This window comes from Hemicordylus capensis, chromosome 2 (genome assembly GCF_027244095.1).
Source record: "Hemicordylus capensis ecotype Gifberg chromosome 2, rHemCap1.1.pri, whole genome shotgun sequence".
Classification (NCBI taxonomy): Eukaryota; Metazoa; Chordata; class Lepidosauria; order Squamata; family Cordylidae; genus Hemicordylus; species Hemicordylus capensis.
Genome location: NC_069658.1, coordinates 219196647 through 219212407, shown reverse-complemented (window position 1 = coordinate 219212407; position 15761 = coordinate 219196647). Strand labels below are relative to the sequence as shown.

Sequence of the window (15761 nt, the reverse complement as noted above, 5' to 3'; positions counted from 1 at the left end):
TGTCTCACCCTGCCAGGTAGTTTGGCTCTGTTTGTATCCCAGGTGGGGGCTGTATGGTGTGGGGAGGGAGGGAGAGAAATCGCAGGCTCCAGTAAAATTGGACGTATTGCAGTTACTTGGTGGTGACAGCACTTGCACTCTGTACAGGCTCAAAGAAACTTCCTTTATTAATACATCTCCTGTGGCTAACAGTCATAACACTTGCCTGGGCCGAGTCTTTGCTTCTGTAGTCCTTCCACCTGCTCATTGGTGGAGCCCCTGCTTTGCAGGCAGGAAGTCCTTGACTCAATCCCTGGCAGCATCACCAGGTAGGGCTGGGAAAGACGCCTGCCCGAAACCTTGGAGATGCTGCTGCCAGTCAGTGTAGCAGACAATACTGAACTAGGTGGATCAAGGGTCTGATTCAGTATAAAGCAGCTCCCTAGGTTCCTATGTCCTGACGGAGCCCCAGGGTTCCAGGGCTAAAGACTAGTTTGTCTTGTACTCTGCACATGCTCAGAGACACTATGCAGCATTCCGTAGCTGGCCTATGCTGCATGAAGCCTGCCTGTACCTTGGCACTGTTTCTGCAAAGGGAAAGGAGGATTTGGCGGTGCTGTCCAAGGGAGTCACTATCTTGGTAAATCTTATTGGAAGCCAGGAGGCCACTCTAGGCCATTTCAGGGGCCCCGGGGGACCTAGACATTGAGGAGAATGTAGACTGTCACTCTCCGGTTTCTTGCTCATCTCTTGGGGACAGTCGGCTCAAGCGTCGGGGCAGGCGTGGTTCTAGCTTAACCTGCAAGCGAGGGGGTGAAGAGGAAGCCAAAGCCCAGCTCGAAGAGACAGAAGAGGTTGTAGGCTGTCAGGGAGAGCGTTGGGAAGAAGGACAGTCCAGAACCAAAGCCACGGTACGCACTGCACAGATGCAGGCTCACCCAGTAACAGCACCTGCATGGCAAAGGAGAGAGGGCAGTGAGGATCCGTAAACGCGCGCAGAGTGCACAGACAGTGGCTGGCTCAGGGCAGGGGTGGGGCCATAACTCAGTGGCCGAGCCTCGGCTTCTCAGGCAGAAGCTCCCAGGTTCAATCCCCAACATCTCCAGGTAGGGTTGCAAGAGGCTACTGCCTGGTGCTCGAATCGCTTGATGTGCTTCAAGTCAAATCAGGGCCCATTCGATTCAAACTCGAATCAGGCCCTTTATTCTAAGGGTGATTCGATTTGAATCCCTCTGATCATCCTGATTCGAGTTCAAATCAGTTTGCACATCCCTAGGGACCAAGGGCCTGACTGGAATAAGGCAGCTTCCTATGTTCCTATGGCCTTGTTGAGCCACTGCCAGTACAGTGATATCCCAACATCCTCCATGTCCCCACTTGGCAGGCACATTTGCTCGGTGTCCCGTGCAGTGGGAAAGTGGCAATTTTTGATGTCCTCCCCTTCCCCAGGGAGCCCTCCCAATCACCTGAAAATATGTCCCTGAGTATTGTGCAACCCTCGGGGACATATTTACGGGTAAGAAGGCATCAACACATTTCCCCTTCTCCACTGTGTTGATGCAGTTAGTTGGGAAGTTCTGTTAGGCTGCACGCCCCACCCCGCTTGCTGCAACGGGACACATCCTTGCTCTGAATGTCAGTCCATATTTTCTATGAGCAATCTGGTCCATTTTCAAGGATAAGTTCAAAAATGTCAAGCAAGCTTTATTAATCATGTAAATAAACTAACAAAATTAATTATCTTTATATAAGTATTTAATGTACAGAACCTCATTAATCGCGGGTCCAGCACTGCAGTATCGTGTATCGTGTATCTCCAGTATACTTGGAGAAAAACAGCAGGGAAAGGGTTAAACGTGTATCTGCGGTTTGAGAGTGGCCAGAAATGACCTCGGAGGTCATTTCCGGCCACCATTTTGACTTCGGGAGCCATTTTATGGCTCATTTCTTTAAATTAAAAAAACAGAACAAAAAGGTGATTTTCAGCCAATTTTTTACTCTTGAGGGGCATCTTCGGACTCCTTGAGAGCAATGGAGCACACTAGGGCACTTTATTTGGCCCGTTTTGTCAGTTTGGGGTGCTATTTGGGGCAGTGTGGGAACCTAACCCCCCCCAATTTGCATTCACTTTAATGCCCCGTTATTCATGGATTCGCTATCCCCCCGCTGTGGAATGGAACCCCCATGAATAATGGGGTTCTCCTGTATAGCAGAATCCTTGCTCCCCTTAATAATGTTCTTGGACACCCATTTGTTCCCCCAAATAGTTGTTCTAGAATAACTTCTCCTTGGCTGGTATACCCAGGAGTGGTGCCAGTTGGTGAAGGAAGGGAAGACCTCACCCCAATTCTTTGCCTTGAGGGGACAGATTTTCTCTGCCATGAGCCTGAGGAAGAGCAATGGTGCCATATCGGGGGGGGGGGGCCTCTAGTAATCCACTAACAGCTTGACCAGGGAGAGTCTCAGAGTCCAGGATTCAGAACCATCTAGTGTGGTGACCGTCTAGTGTGGTGTAGTGGTTAGAGCACTGGAGTAGGACAAGGGAGATCCGAGTTCAAATCCCCATTCAGCCATGAAACGCTCTGGGTGGCTCTGGGCCAGTCACTTCCCTCTCAGCCTAGCCTACCTCACAGGGTTGTTGTGAGGACAAATGTAACCATGCACACTGCTCTGGGCTCCTCAGAGGAAGAGCGGGATAGAAATGTAAACTAAACCAAACTAGCTGTCCTGGTGCAGAGCATCTGTGACCCTAGTTCTCCCTGTCTCTCTCTCTCCCCCCTTCAGCCTCGTTTTGTTCTCCCCCCACCCCAGTTTGTTCCCCCCCCAGTTCGTTCTCCCTCGGCAGTGAGGCTTCTCCCGCCTGCTTCTGCTTCTTCTCCCTGCCCACCAGCCCCCGCCACTGCCCCCCCCACTTCACTTGCCCGTCATTTTCTTCCTGACTGGTTAGCCGCCCTCTTGCCCCCACCCGCCAGCCGCACCGCTGCTTGTTGGCGTTTTGTTTCCCTGCTGGCCAACCAGCTGGCCAGCACCGACATTTCCCCCAACCCACCCACCCCCGGCCGTCCTGTTGCTATCCCAAACTCTCGCGAGAGCTGCCACACATGGGATTAGCGACGGGTACGCCTAGGAGAAATATATATATAAAGAAGATACTAGTCAGTGGGGGAAGCTAGGCCGAGGGCCGAAAGGGGACGTTTGCCTTAACCACTCACCTGCCGACAGAAAAAAGCCCCGCAAAGATTGGGACGAGGCGGAGGTGCTCCTGAGGAAGAAAGGTGGCCGTCACCACCACGTTGAGGCAAAAGACCACAAACTGGTCAACGGAGCCAGAGACAAAGAGCTGGTGGAGCAGGGCGGGCCGGGAGCGAGCGTCCAGGGGGCCCGGGGCGTCCAGACACAGCACGGAGAAGGCCCTCAGCATGATGCCTGCAAGGCAGAAAGAGAAGCGCAGAGGGAGTTTCTGCAGACTCTGTCCAAAAGGGACAGAGGTCCCCTAGATCAGCAGAGGCCACCCTGGCTTGCATTGGGAGGGGCACCTACATAGGAACATAGGAAGCTGCCATATACTGAGTCAGACCATTGGTCTATCTAGCTTAGTATTGTCTTCACAGACAGGCAATGGCTTCTCCAAGGTTGCAGGCAGGAATCTCTCTCAGCCCTATCTTGGAGATGCTGCCAGGGAGGGAACTTGGAACCTAGATGCTCTTCCCAGAGTGGCTCCATCCCCGGAGGAGAATACCTTCCTGTGCTCACACTTCTAGTCTCCCATTCCTATGCAACCAGGGTGGACCCTGCTTAGCTAAGGGGAATCTTGCCTGGAACTTTAGAGAGCTGCTGCCAGTCAGAGCAGACAACGCTGAGCGAGATGGACCAAGGGCCGGACTCGGTTTGTGGCCGCTCCCTACGTTCCTATGACCCTTGTCTTCCCAACATTCACCACTACAAAATGAAATTGTGTTGCTGTTCAGCAAAGCGCTGATGTCACCAGACCCGGGCTTTGTTTTCTCTGCAATTTTGTAGCAGTTCCTCCACTCATCTCATTAAGGTAGGAATGCTCGGAGATTCTTTCCTCCAGAGTGAACGGTCCTGCGTACGCATTCCCCATCTTCACTGTTGACTGAAATAACAAGAGGCCGGCTGGGAGGAATTTTCTTTCGGACTAATTAAAATTGGGGAGGGTAAGTGGGGAGGGGAGAAAGGGTTGAAACAGCTCCACTGCAATTTGAAACGGCAGCAAATGAGCAAAGGCCGCCTGGGAGGAAAGTCGCCAGCAACCGTAGGCCAAGAGAATCTGGATGGATGCTGGCGGTCCCAGTCCCAGTCAGGTGGTGCTCAGCTCCATGGGATTCCTTCAGCCAAAGTGATGGAGTCAACAGAGTCCTGCCTCTGGATAGAAGAGGACCGAGTGGTTGTAACAGTGAGTTGGCAGGAAGGTTTTTGCAGGCAGAGATTCATATAATGTTAGAGTAGGAAGGGACCCTTGGAGGTCTTCTAGTCCAACCCTCTGCCCAGTGCAGGGATCTGCCTCAGTGGCTGCCTAGCCAAACAGGTTCCATTCCTGTTTGGAGACCCCCAGCCAAGGAGACACTGTTGAACAGCTCTTAGAGAATTCTGAATGAGCAGCATCCAGGCTGGCATCCTTATCTCCTAGAATGTCAGAGTAGGAAGGGACCTTGGAGGTCTTCTAATCCAACCCCCTGATCAGTGCAGGAATCTATGACAGGGCTCTTGATTGGTGGCCCTCCAGGCTCTGCTTAAAAACCTCCAGTGAAGTATAGGCCGCCACTGCATGAGGCAGACTGTTCCACTGTCCGACAGCTCTTACAGTTAGGAAATTTCTCCTAATGTCCAGCCTGAACCTGCTTTCTTGGAATGTCAATCCATTGATTCACAGCTGGATTCGATATCGATTTATTCAGAAATTATTCCCAGCTGAATCTAGTGAGGTGTACTCTCAAATTACGTGTCTTCCGATAGGCAAATGTATGCATGGTTGGCCTAGATGTATAGCCCATGAAACTCACAGGGATTGACTTCTGAGTAAACAGTATACATGCTGGGGGCGTCCTGCTCCTGCTACAACCCATAAGCCCCACTGACTTCCATGGGGCTCACTCCCATTTAAGGAGGTCTGGGACCACAGCTTCAGGCCCAAAGAGAGGAGAGCTGGTCTTGTGGTAGCAAGCATGGATTGTCCTCTTTGCTAAACAGGGTCCACCCTGGTTTGCACTTGAATGAGAGACTACATGTTTGAGCACTGTAAGATGTTCCCCTCAGGGGATGGGGCCACTCTGGGAAGAGCAGAAGGTTCCAGGTTCCCTCCCTGGCATCTCCAGATAGGACCTTCCCAACTCACTGCACTGGTACAGCTGCCATTTTTTACCCTCCCCTTCCCCAGGAAGCCCTCTGGGTCATCTGAAAATATGTCCCAGGGGGCTGCACAAATGTCAGGGACATATTTTCAAAGGGGATGGAGCTGCTCTGGGAAGAGCATCCGAGGTCTCAGATTCCCTCCCTGGCAGCAACTCCAAGATAGGGCTGAGAGAGAGAGACTTCTGCCTGCAACCTTGAAGAAGCTGCTGCCAGTCAGTGCAAACAATACTGAACTAGATGGATCTAGGGTCTGACTCAGTATGGCAGCTTCCTATGTTCCTACTCCCACTTCATGGGAATAAGCCCCAGTGGACTCACTGGGAGTTGCTTCTGAGTAAACATGCCTAGGTGTAGCAACTGGAGCCATACCTCAGTATAAAAGCATATTCTGCTTTGCATGCAGAAGGTCCCAGATTCCTCAGGCTACTTCTGAGTAAATGTGGGTGCAGCCCCTTCTTTTTCAGCAGGGCTTTCTGGAATGGCAGACAGAGCCACTTGGCTGATTTCCCTTGCTGTGTGTTCATTTTAGCAATTATTTTAATGCCCCGGTGCAGTGAGGAGCAGCCAGACAGACCTTCCCACCTCACTGCATTAGCACAGCTGTCATTTTGACCTGCTTCTTCCCCAGAAATCCCTCTGGGTCATCAGAAAATATGTCCCAGAGGGTTAAACAAATGTCAGGGACATATTTTCAAAGGGGAGGGTGTCAAAAATGGCCCCTTCCTCGCTGCATGGTGCAGTGAGTTAGGAAGCTCTATGCTCTCTTGCACACATTTTTGCATCCTTGCTCTGAATGTCAGTAAAAACATTTGTTTTAAATAGTCCCCATCTTTTACTTAACTAACCTTCCTCTCCCCACTGCTGGAGGTTTTCAGATAGAGGCTGGGTGGCCACCTGTCAGGGGTGGTGCAGCAGTTTGCCCTGCACTGAGCGAGGGGTTGGGCTAGAAGACCTCCCAGGTCCCCGCCCAGCTCTCAAAGTCTATGATTATTTTGGTCAGTGATCAATGCTGGCTCTTCTTAATGGATGGGGTGTTTAAATTTCAGCTGCTTCCTACTGCATACTGTCACATGGGTCCCATTTGGGTCAAAAACCAGTGTGCAAAACTACGACATAAAGGCAATCTGATTCCCCTCCCCAGTCCCACAGGACGATGAATCCCTCCCAAGTGCAACTGGAAACACCACAGAGGGATGAATGCCTGCGCCCTACACTGCCATCTTACCAAGCAGGATAGGGACCCCAGCGATCAGGAGGCAGCGCAGGGCGAACACGACACGGCTGGCAAGATCCGGGCAGGCGGGGGCCTGGAGTGGCAGGAAGTAGTAACATCCGTAGAGGAACCATGGCGCCAGCAGCAAGGACACGAAGGCCGAAGCCACGGCCTTCATGTGGTCACCGGACCAGCCCTGGCAGCACTTGTGAGTGCAAGGGGCCGGATTCTCTGAGTCCCCACATGGAACTGGATCTGTGCTTCCCACCTCCAGGAAGGGCTGATGTTCGTGGAGAGGAAGTGGCGGATCGGGCAGTTCCAAAGCCCCTGCTTGCTGTTCTTCCACCACTGGCTCTGTGGAACACCCTAGTGGTACCGGAACCATGTCTAGAAAGGAGGTCTCTTTAGGCATTCTGATGGTCAGAGTGTGGCCACTGTCCTGGAAAGTGGTGGCCTCCTCCACAGGGGTCTTGGGGTCTTCCATAATTTCTGGTGGCCCAGGGCTCTCCTGAATCAAGCAACTTCTAGAATCATCCTTGTGACCCACCTCCACGGGTTCAAGAAGATTCTCTGTGGCCGGGTTGAGGGGTGCTACCCCTTCCTCTTCCTCAGTGGAATATAGCTCCTCCACCGAGGATTCGGGGCTGTCGGAGATGGGTGCCATGGATATCTGGGTGTCCAGGTCAAGGAAAGGAGAGAAAGACAGGCGGCTAGGGTCAATGTCATGGAGCTGACCAATGATGTCAGCAAGGGAATTGTGGGCACTGTTGAGCTCCTTCAGCTGATGCTGGTTGGCAGGACCCTTTGTGGACGTCATGCTGGGGAGAAGGGGGAGCTGAAAGGGCAGAGAAACTGATGAGAATGTCTGGGACAGGCACAGACCTCATAAGGACTAGAGTCTTGGGCGAGCAATCTATCAATATGTGATTCCCCAGCATAACTGTTTCCAAATCCAAAAAAGTCTCCAAATCTCTCTTGCCTTTGTTTTATCCCCCATATCCTGTGTCTGAGTGCCCCACCCCAGCAAAAAGCACAATTCACTTTCCTTACCAAGACTAAGCTAACAGTCAACGTTCTATGGCAGACAGTTTCTCCTCTGAGCAGGTCATCTCTGTGAGCATTCCATGACATGCTGGAAGGTTATCCAATGGCCACATGAGGCTCTGAGACAGGGAGGTGACAGCCAGCTTCTAACTTATTATCTAGGGAGATCAGAAACATCTCCCCACCCCTTGAAACCCCAGTTAAGAACTCTACCTTGGTCTGGCTGAAGTGGATTGCAGGATGTGTGTGTGTGTGTGTAGGGAGTGCCCCCTGCTACAAGGCCCTTAGTCCTAGTCCTCCTGGAGAGAGAACCAGCGATTCTTCAGTTCTGAAACAAGACCACCAGGCCCAGTTTCCAAGTGGTAGCTACTACTGTGCACCTCCAGCTGGGTGGATGGCTCAGAGGGAGAGGGCTGGGACTGTAGCTCATTGGTGAAAGCCCAGCTTTGCCTGCTGGAGGGTCCGGGTTCAATCCCTGGCAGCATCTTCAGGTAGGGCAGGGAAGGCCTCCTGCCTGAAACCTTGGAGAGCTGCTGCCAGTCAGAGTAGGCAGGCAGTGCTAAGCTAGAGGTGCCAAGGATCTGGCTGGATATTCCTATGCACTTGCTCTCCAACCCCCCAACACAAATCCAACCCTCCCCGGTTCTCCTATTTTTCATGTCCAGTGCAAAATCCCCCATTGTATGTGCTGCCTCTAAATCTGCCCCCAACCAAGTTCCCCCCACCCCAGCTTTGCTTACCCCCACTGCTCACCCACTGAGCCGCAGACCCACCCACACACACCCCAATCATCCTCCCCACCTGCTTAACTCTCCAACCATCCCTGACCAGCTTGGCCCAAATACCCCTCCGATCCAGAGAGAACTCCCAAACCTCGAGCCCCACATCCTCATCACCAACTGATCCAGCTCCCCCCCCCGCCACCCCCAGGGCCCCAATCCGCAGCCTGCTCCCCGGGTCTAGACTCGCCCGCGCAATACGCTCTCATGAAACCTCCTTTGCCAATCTGGTCCCCCTTTTCCAATTCCACGACTGCTCTGCCTCACCCCCCCCCCCGATGCCCCCCCCCGACACCCATACGCTTTACCTCCTCCGCTCCGGGGGTTCCTCTAGGATCCGCTGAAAAGTTGTAAAACTTTCCCCGAGTAAGGCTCTCCATCCCCCTCACGAGGGCCCGCCCCCAGCGCCAAGCAGCCAATCACTGCAAAGGAGGGGGAGCGCTTCTTCATGCATTCCAAAACCTCCCCCACCTCGCGCGCGCTAACGCTTTTGAGTCCGAGAAGTTGGCGGGGGTGCGGCCTTCATTCATGGGCTCTGGGGACCCAAAGCAGGCGGCATGGGGATCAAATTGCAATTGGGGGAGTGGGAGAGCTGCCCCTTGGTTTGGTTTGTCTAGGAGTCTGCGGGGTTAGAAGCTGCTTTTGAGGCGAGGGGCTTCACCTCAAACACAAGGCTAAAAGGGCCTTCCTGATGGAGGGCGGGGGCTGCACGCGGCATCAAGGCTGGAAAGACAAGCACTCTTGCTTTTCGGGGCGGGGGGCTTCATTTCTGTGGGGCCCCTTGAAGCTGAAAGAGGGGTGCCCCACAAGAAAACCAAGGGCCACACTAGTTCGATGGTGGTCTCCCAGACCCTTATAAATGTTTATCTCTCAACTGTATTGCAAAGTTTCAATTTTATTTTATTTTTAAAAAGGACTACACATGCTTCAGAATCAAAGGAATTCACATAAATTAGTCATTAATTGATAGGAATTATAAATTATAGCTCTGGTCTGAGATACAGCGAAAGAAGGATGCACTTGTGGAGCAAGGGAGCAGTCCAAGAAAGAACTTCCCAACTAACTGTCAAACTTTGACACCCTCCCCTTCCCCCGGAAGCCCAATGTGCCACCGCAAAATATACAGTTATTTATACATACATTTATAGCCCACTTTTCCTCCAAGAAGCCAGAGTGGTGTACATGGTTATGTTTATCCTCACAGCCACCCTGTGAGGTAGGTTAGACTGAGAGATAAGCGACTGGCCCTGAGTCACTCATGAGTTTCATGCCTGAATGGGGATTTGCACTCCGCTCTCCCTAGTCCTGGCAACACTAACCACAACACCAAAGATGTTTTTAGCAGGGAGGGGAAAGGGATCACAGAGAACTGATGATGGCTCACAGCCAGGAGAGTGAAATGGAGCTTCCATGTTCAGAGGCAGTCTACCATTGGGTATCTGGTGCTGGAGACTAACAGATGGCAGCAGCCGTTACATCCTGGCAGGATCTGGTTGTCTCCTCTGGAACACGTACGTGTGTGTGTGTGCATTTAATGAATCATATGAAAGAAAATATCCTGCATAAGGATGTAGACTTGTGTCTATTCAACATTATGCTGTACGAGAGTACAACATGTGTCTGTGTACATATATGTGTGTTCTTGTTTGATGGCTGTTATCAGTCTTCATTTTAAAAGTGGACCTGGGTTCAAGCTCCCTCAACTGCAGGATACAGATAGGATGTGTGCTGCCATACCTGTGTTCAATGTAACATTTGAATAGCAGTCCCGGTGTACAGATCTGCACCTGTGTATGCTGCACACATTGTATACAAGTTGATCATAATGTGCAAATAAGGCCTTGCTCTCAGGGCCATCTCCTGCTTGTGTGGGGCACAGGGCAAAAATAGTTTGCAGGCCCCCTGTAATGGGCAGATCCAGCTTTTGTGTGGAACCTCTTAACACTGAACTCTGCTCAGTTTCCATTCAGGAACGGAAGCGTGACCTGCTTCCTTTCTTGGCTAGGATAAACCAGTACTGGTTCCAACGTCTGAACCCACCATCTTGGCTTTTTCTAACCGGCTTGCAGAGAACCCAACTCTGAAGCAAGTAGGTTAGGGCAAGGGTTCTCAAACTTGGGGCCCCAGCTGTGAGTGGACTACAACTTCCATCATCCTCTGCCACAATGGCTAGGCCATTGTGGCCAAGGATGATGGGAGTTGCAGTCCACCCACAGCTGGGGACTGAGAATCCATGGGTTAGAAAAGCTGAGATTGGTGGGTTCAGATGTCGCGACCAACCTCAGCTTCTCCTGACCTAGACAGGAAGTAGCCACTCGCGTGGGGATCAGAGGAGGAAACACACATTCTTGAGAACCTGATCAGTCAACAGAAGGGCCCCTGCTGCTGTGCCTTCTCATGCCCCCACCCCCATAAACACCCCCTTCAGGCAGACCTGCTTACTGTGCTGCCTTCCAACTGTACCAAAACTGGCCGCCTTCTCTGGCTCAGCCGGAGCACATGCTGTGAATAATAGCAAGAGCAGAACGCATGTTTGTAACCCCGGGCTGCAACAAAGGTAGCTGGGTGGTAAGAATAATAAACAGAACAGTAAAAAGGAAGCACTGTATGAAAAGGAGGACATGTTTATTCCCAATATGTTTCAAAAACAATCCTTTTCAGAGGAATTCTGTGAATAAATATGACTGTTGTCATATTGTTTTTAATTTTTGTTTTAGCTCTTTATTGTTTTAGTGGTTTGTTTTTTATTGTAAACCGCCCTGAGCCATTTTGGAAGGGTGGTATACAAATCAAATCAACCAATCAATCAATAATAAAATATAGAACAAGTAGTTCTGGTAAGAACTAATCTGCCTACTTTCCTTTCACTATCCCTACAACTGGACTAAATTTGGTCCAAATCGGTTAGGCAGTTCACAAGTAAGCCCACTTGCACCTTAAACATTCATGTGTCTGCCGTCTTGATGTCATCCAGATGAATTCACCATAAAACTACACCACTGGGGTGTTCCTGTCACTCACTACAGCTGTACCAAATTTGGTTCAAATCAGTAAGAGTGTCCACAAGTTGTCCCACTTGCGCCTCAAACGTTCAGGGGTCCACCATCTTGAACTGGGGTGGATGACATCACCACAAACTACACTATTGAGGTGTCCCTACAACTGTATCTACTGTTGTTCCTACTGGTCCAGGCATCGCAAAGTTGATAGCAGGGGACACAGGAACACAGAATGCCAGGTGATCGCTTAAGCTTACTTTCCTCAAGGGTAGACTAAAAATTAGGCTGTATGAAACAGGTTTTTTTTTAAAAAAATGTATTTTAATTTTTTTACAATTTTATGTGTTTTAACTGTATGTTTTACTCAGTTGTTTTATTGTTGTAATTTCTGAGCTACCCAGAGAACAAGTTACTACGGGGTGGTCAAGAAACGAAGTTATTATTATTATTAGAAAAAAACATATTTTGAATGAAAAATTTAAGGGACAACACTGTAAGAAATCAATTATCTTCAGCAACTCCCAATCCTATTAAATTATTTAAACATAACCCACAATACTCAGTTATTTTAGCTTAAGATAAAAGTTAGTGGAGAACTCAATAGCCCCCTTTTAGGGTTGGATACATTCATCAGTCTGCTTAGAAATATTGATTGATTGATTGATTGATTGATTGATTGATTGGATTGGATTTGTACACTGCCCCCAAACGTTAATCTCTGGGTGGTTAACAATAACATAAAAAAAAGTTTAAAACATACAGAAAAACTTAAAACTATTTTAGATAATTTAAAATCAAACACAGATTAAAATCTAAACAATTTAAAAAGCTGAAAAAGCTTGGGTGAAGAGGTGGATTTTCAAGTGCTTTTAAAAAATTGTCAGAGATGGGGAGGATCATATTTCAGTAGGGAGCGCATTCCACAATCTCGGGGCAGCAACCAAGAAACACACACACACACACACCCGTGTGGCCACCAGCCAAGCTGGCAGCAACTGGAGACCGACCTCTCCAGACCATCTCAATGGGCAGTGAGGCTCATAATGAAGACATCCTCTTAAATACCCAGGGTGACAGGCAGGCAGTATTGAAGACAGGCAGTTCACTAACAGTAACTTTTGAGTATATTTTAAGTTTTTGTAGAACTAAGTATTCGTGGGTTATGTTAAAAAAAAATTGGTAGTATTATGGGGTTGTTGGAGATAATGTCAGATTGTTTTTTTTAATTTAACATGTATGTTTTTCTATCTTGTATTGGTCACCAGGCTCCCTTGAAAAAGATTATTTTCAAAATGCACTGGGAATAAATCATCATCCTTTTCATCCAGAGGTTCCTCTTTTGTTGTTGTTCCTCTGCTGTTCTACAGCTGAACTGATCCTCCGTATGGTGGGCCTCAGCATGACTCATTTTTAGCATGCACCATTCTGATAAAAACAGAGAGACACCCTGGATTTTGCTTTCCTCGATGAGCGTTTGGTTCCAAGAGCATTCGCAGACAGTGGGCTTAAACGTAGGAGAGGGGTATCCTAGACCAGAGTTTCTCAACCGCCGGTCCGCGGACTGGTGCCGGTCCGCAACAGGTTGAGTGCCGGTCCGTGCCTTCGTGAGTTAACACCTCCCTCCCTGCGAACCTCCGTGTTGTTTTTGGGGCAGGCAGGCAAGCAAGCAGCTTTCCTCTTGCTTTCCCCTGCCACGAACCTCCGTGTATCTTTAAAAAACCCAATGCTGAGGGGATGGCTACTGGGTGGGGGGTGAGCCAGTAGTCCTTCCACACACCCACACCCCCTGCGAACCTCCGTGTTGTTAACCAAAATCCTTCACATTCCAGCTGCCGCGCGACCGAGGAGATGGCTATTGGGGTGTGTGAGGTAGTAGTTCTTCCAATCACACACACCCCGGCAGCGGCAGCAGCGGGCAGCGGATAGCAAGCAGAGCAACGCCGTGGCCTGCCGTTTGGCCTAGCGCCACTTCCCAACTGAGAGAGGCACGCCTGCGCAGTAACTGCAGCAGTTACTGCGCAGACGCGCCTCTCAGTTGGGAAGCAGCACCGGGCCAAACGGCAGGCCACGGCGTTGCTCTGCTTGCTTTCCGCCGCCGCTGCTGCCGGGGTGTGTGTGATTGGAAGGACTACTACCTCACACACCCCAATAGCCATCTCCTCGGACGCGCGGCAGCTGGAATGTGAAGGATTTTGGTTAACAACACGGAGGTTCGCAGGGGGTGGAAGGTGGAAAGAGGGTGGAAGGGGGTGGGAAATGTAGCATTGTCTGTAGAAAATGAAAATGTCTGCATCCTAAGATTAGATTTGTTATTACTACGAGGGAGTGCTTTGAGAAAGGGACATGGTAAGGGGGAGGATCGGGCTGGAAGCGGGTGTAAAGTGCGGGAAGGAGCCAGAGAAAGAAAATGGGGCTTTTTTTAAAAAAAGGTAATATTGAGGCAGAAAGCAGTGAAGAGGGGTAGAAAAATCAGTAAGGGAGAACACAGAGTTGAGGGATTGCCGTTTTTTGAAGTTATCAACTTATCCCTCCTCTGTCTATTCCCATTCGTAATGCATTCAGCCTTTCCCCAAACCTGCAAACACCCGTGCCATGGTAGAGGCGGTTTTGTGGCGCTGGAAAGGGTGACATGCGTGTTACGAGTGATCTTAGCAGATCTGTATGTTCAGAGAGACTTAAAACGTAGAGCTGGGTTTGCTAACCCGTGTGAACCGGCAGAAGCCTTAGCATTGCACCTTCCGATTCCTGCTTCAGAATCCCTCAGGTAGACTCTTGGTAAGGCGGCCACCCCATTGCCTGCCATACCTGCAGCTGGCCATTCAGTTTTGTGCTGAAGGCCTCTCAAAACTCCATATTTTTGAGTTCCAATTTTTAGCCTTTATTCCCTTAACTGTAGTATTGCTGCTGACACTTTTAGGGTAGTATTTTGAAAATGAGCCAAGGCTGGTACTGTCTTTTGTGCTGCTAGGTGAGACCTGTTGAACTATAAAGCCACCTTACTACTATCTAAAACTGCCAGAATAAAACATGTAGATTCAAAACATAACTCTTCTCTCTCCTGTATTCAGTAATGTCTCTGCTTAGGAAAAGATTATCAGTGTATTGCTGGGTTTTTCCATTGTGGCTTTTGGATAGCTGCTGTTGCTCCACCTGTGTGCATACACAGAAGTTGCCTTCAATTGTAAGAGTAATTGTAAAAGTGAGCAAATGGTGGGGAGGGGACAGCTGAGAGTGAGTGGCTGACACTGAGCAATAAAGCGAAGTATAAGGTTGCAACATATTTTTAAAAGATGGTAATCTTAAATCTGGACTTGACAAATCTCAGGTGCCAGGGAGCCATGATGCTTCATCCTTTCCCCCTCTCCCTTCAGATCAAAGCGTAATCTTAGTCAAAATTATGAGATTTATAGTTTTAATATTTAATGTTTGCTTTTAAATGATTCTAATTTTAATGATTTTAATGCTTATGATATTATTTTAATTGTAAACTGCCCAGAGAGGTATAGAAGGCTGTTAAATAAATAAATAGATAGATAGATAAACTTAAACTTGGAACCCCTTTACTAACTGCTGGTCTGGGAAACTGCACACATAGAATATAGCGGTCCTTGAAACTGCGCGCGAAGAATTTACCGGTCCTTGGTTCCAAAAAGGTTGAGAAACACTGTCCTAGACAAATCTATTAGCCAACTAAAAAACCCAACGCAAGAGTGGATTTCTCTACTCCGAAGATAAATTGGGCTAAGCTCCAAAGTGCAATGAAAAACTCAAATTGTGTCTGGAGTGCTCCCTGATAGCTTGCAGAGACTTCGACGTAAATCTGGATGAGGCCCCTTGGGAGGTCCCAATGCCCAGCAGTGCTCCAAATCCTTGATTACTTATGTTCATTACTTCATTACATGTTTATACCACCCATTCAACGTGTCACTAGCCTTCTTTAAACAACCAGAGCACATGTGGAGGGCCATTTGGACCAACACCCCTCCATCAAGCCATCAAGGGAAATCCCAGGAGGGCGATGGGACATCCATGGCGGCCCTCCCAAGGACACACTCTTGGTGCATCCTCTTCCGAATTGCGTGGCTGGGGATGGTCTTGCCGAATGCTGAGCTAGAAAGGCTCTTCATCTGGTCTAACCGGGCTCTGCCCAGGTTCTCATTATCAAGGGGACTGGACAAATTCAAGGAGGCCTAGCAGCAGCTATTATAGCCATGATCATGTAACAGAGCCCTCATGTCCAGATGCAACATACCTTTAGATACCAGATGTTGGGGAGACACACCCGGAGGAGGCCCTTAACTGAGCCTCCATGTTCAGAGGCAGTATACCAGCAAATACCAGATGCAGGAGACAGACCCCCGTAGGTGCCATCTG

The 15761-nt window shown here is 49.5% G+C and overlaps 1 protein-coding gene across 1 annotated transcript; it reads right to left on the bottom strand.

The window, feature by feature from the left end:
• Window positions 1-172: 172 nt before the first annotated feature.
• Window positions 173-8798, bottom strand: LOC128346482 (transmembrane protein 79-like). Its single transcript, XM_053299870.1, has 4 exons — window positions 8697-8798; window positions 6578-7400; window positions 3192-3405; window positions 173-930 (listed from the first exon to the last, which is right to left on the bottom strand). Exons 1-4 carry the CDS (start codon window positions 8766-8768, stop codon window positions 774-776), a joined length of 1266 nt encoding a protein of 421 aa, XP_053155845.1. The 5' UTR covers window positions 8769-8798; the 3' UTR covers window positions 173-773.
• Window positions 8799-15761: the final 6963 nt, after the last annotated feature.

What these genes read in the sequence shown, in the direction of transcription:
- LOC128346482 (XM_053299870.1), bottom strand. Translation starts at nt 8,768, where the DNA reads ATGGAGAGCCTTACTCGGGGAAAGTTTTACAACTTTTCAGCGGATCCT. An exon ending in GAACCCCCGGAGCGGAGGAG is followed by an intron (nt 7,401 to 8,696) that starts GTAAAGCGTATG and finishes CTGCCCTTTCAG; the next exon opens with CTCCCCCTTCTCCCCAGCAT. An exon ending in GGGCTTTTTTCTGTCGGCAG is followed by an intron (nt 931 to 3,191) that starts GTGAGTGGTTAA and finishes TTTGCCATGCAG; the next exon opens with GTGCTGTTACTGGGTGAGCC.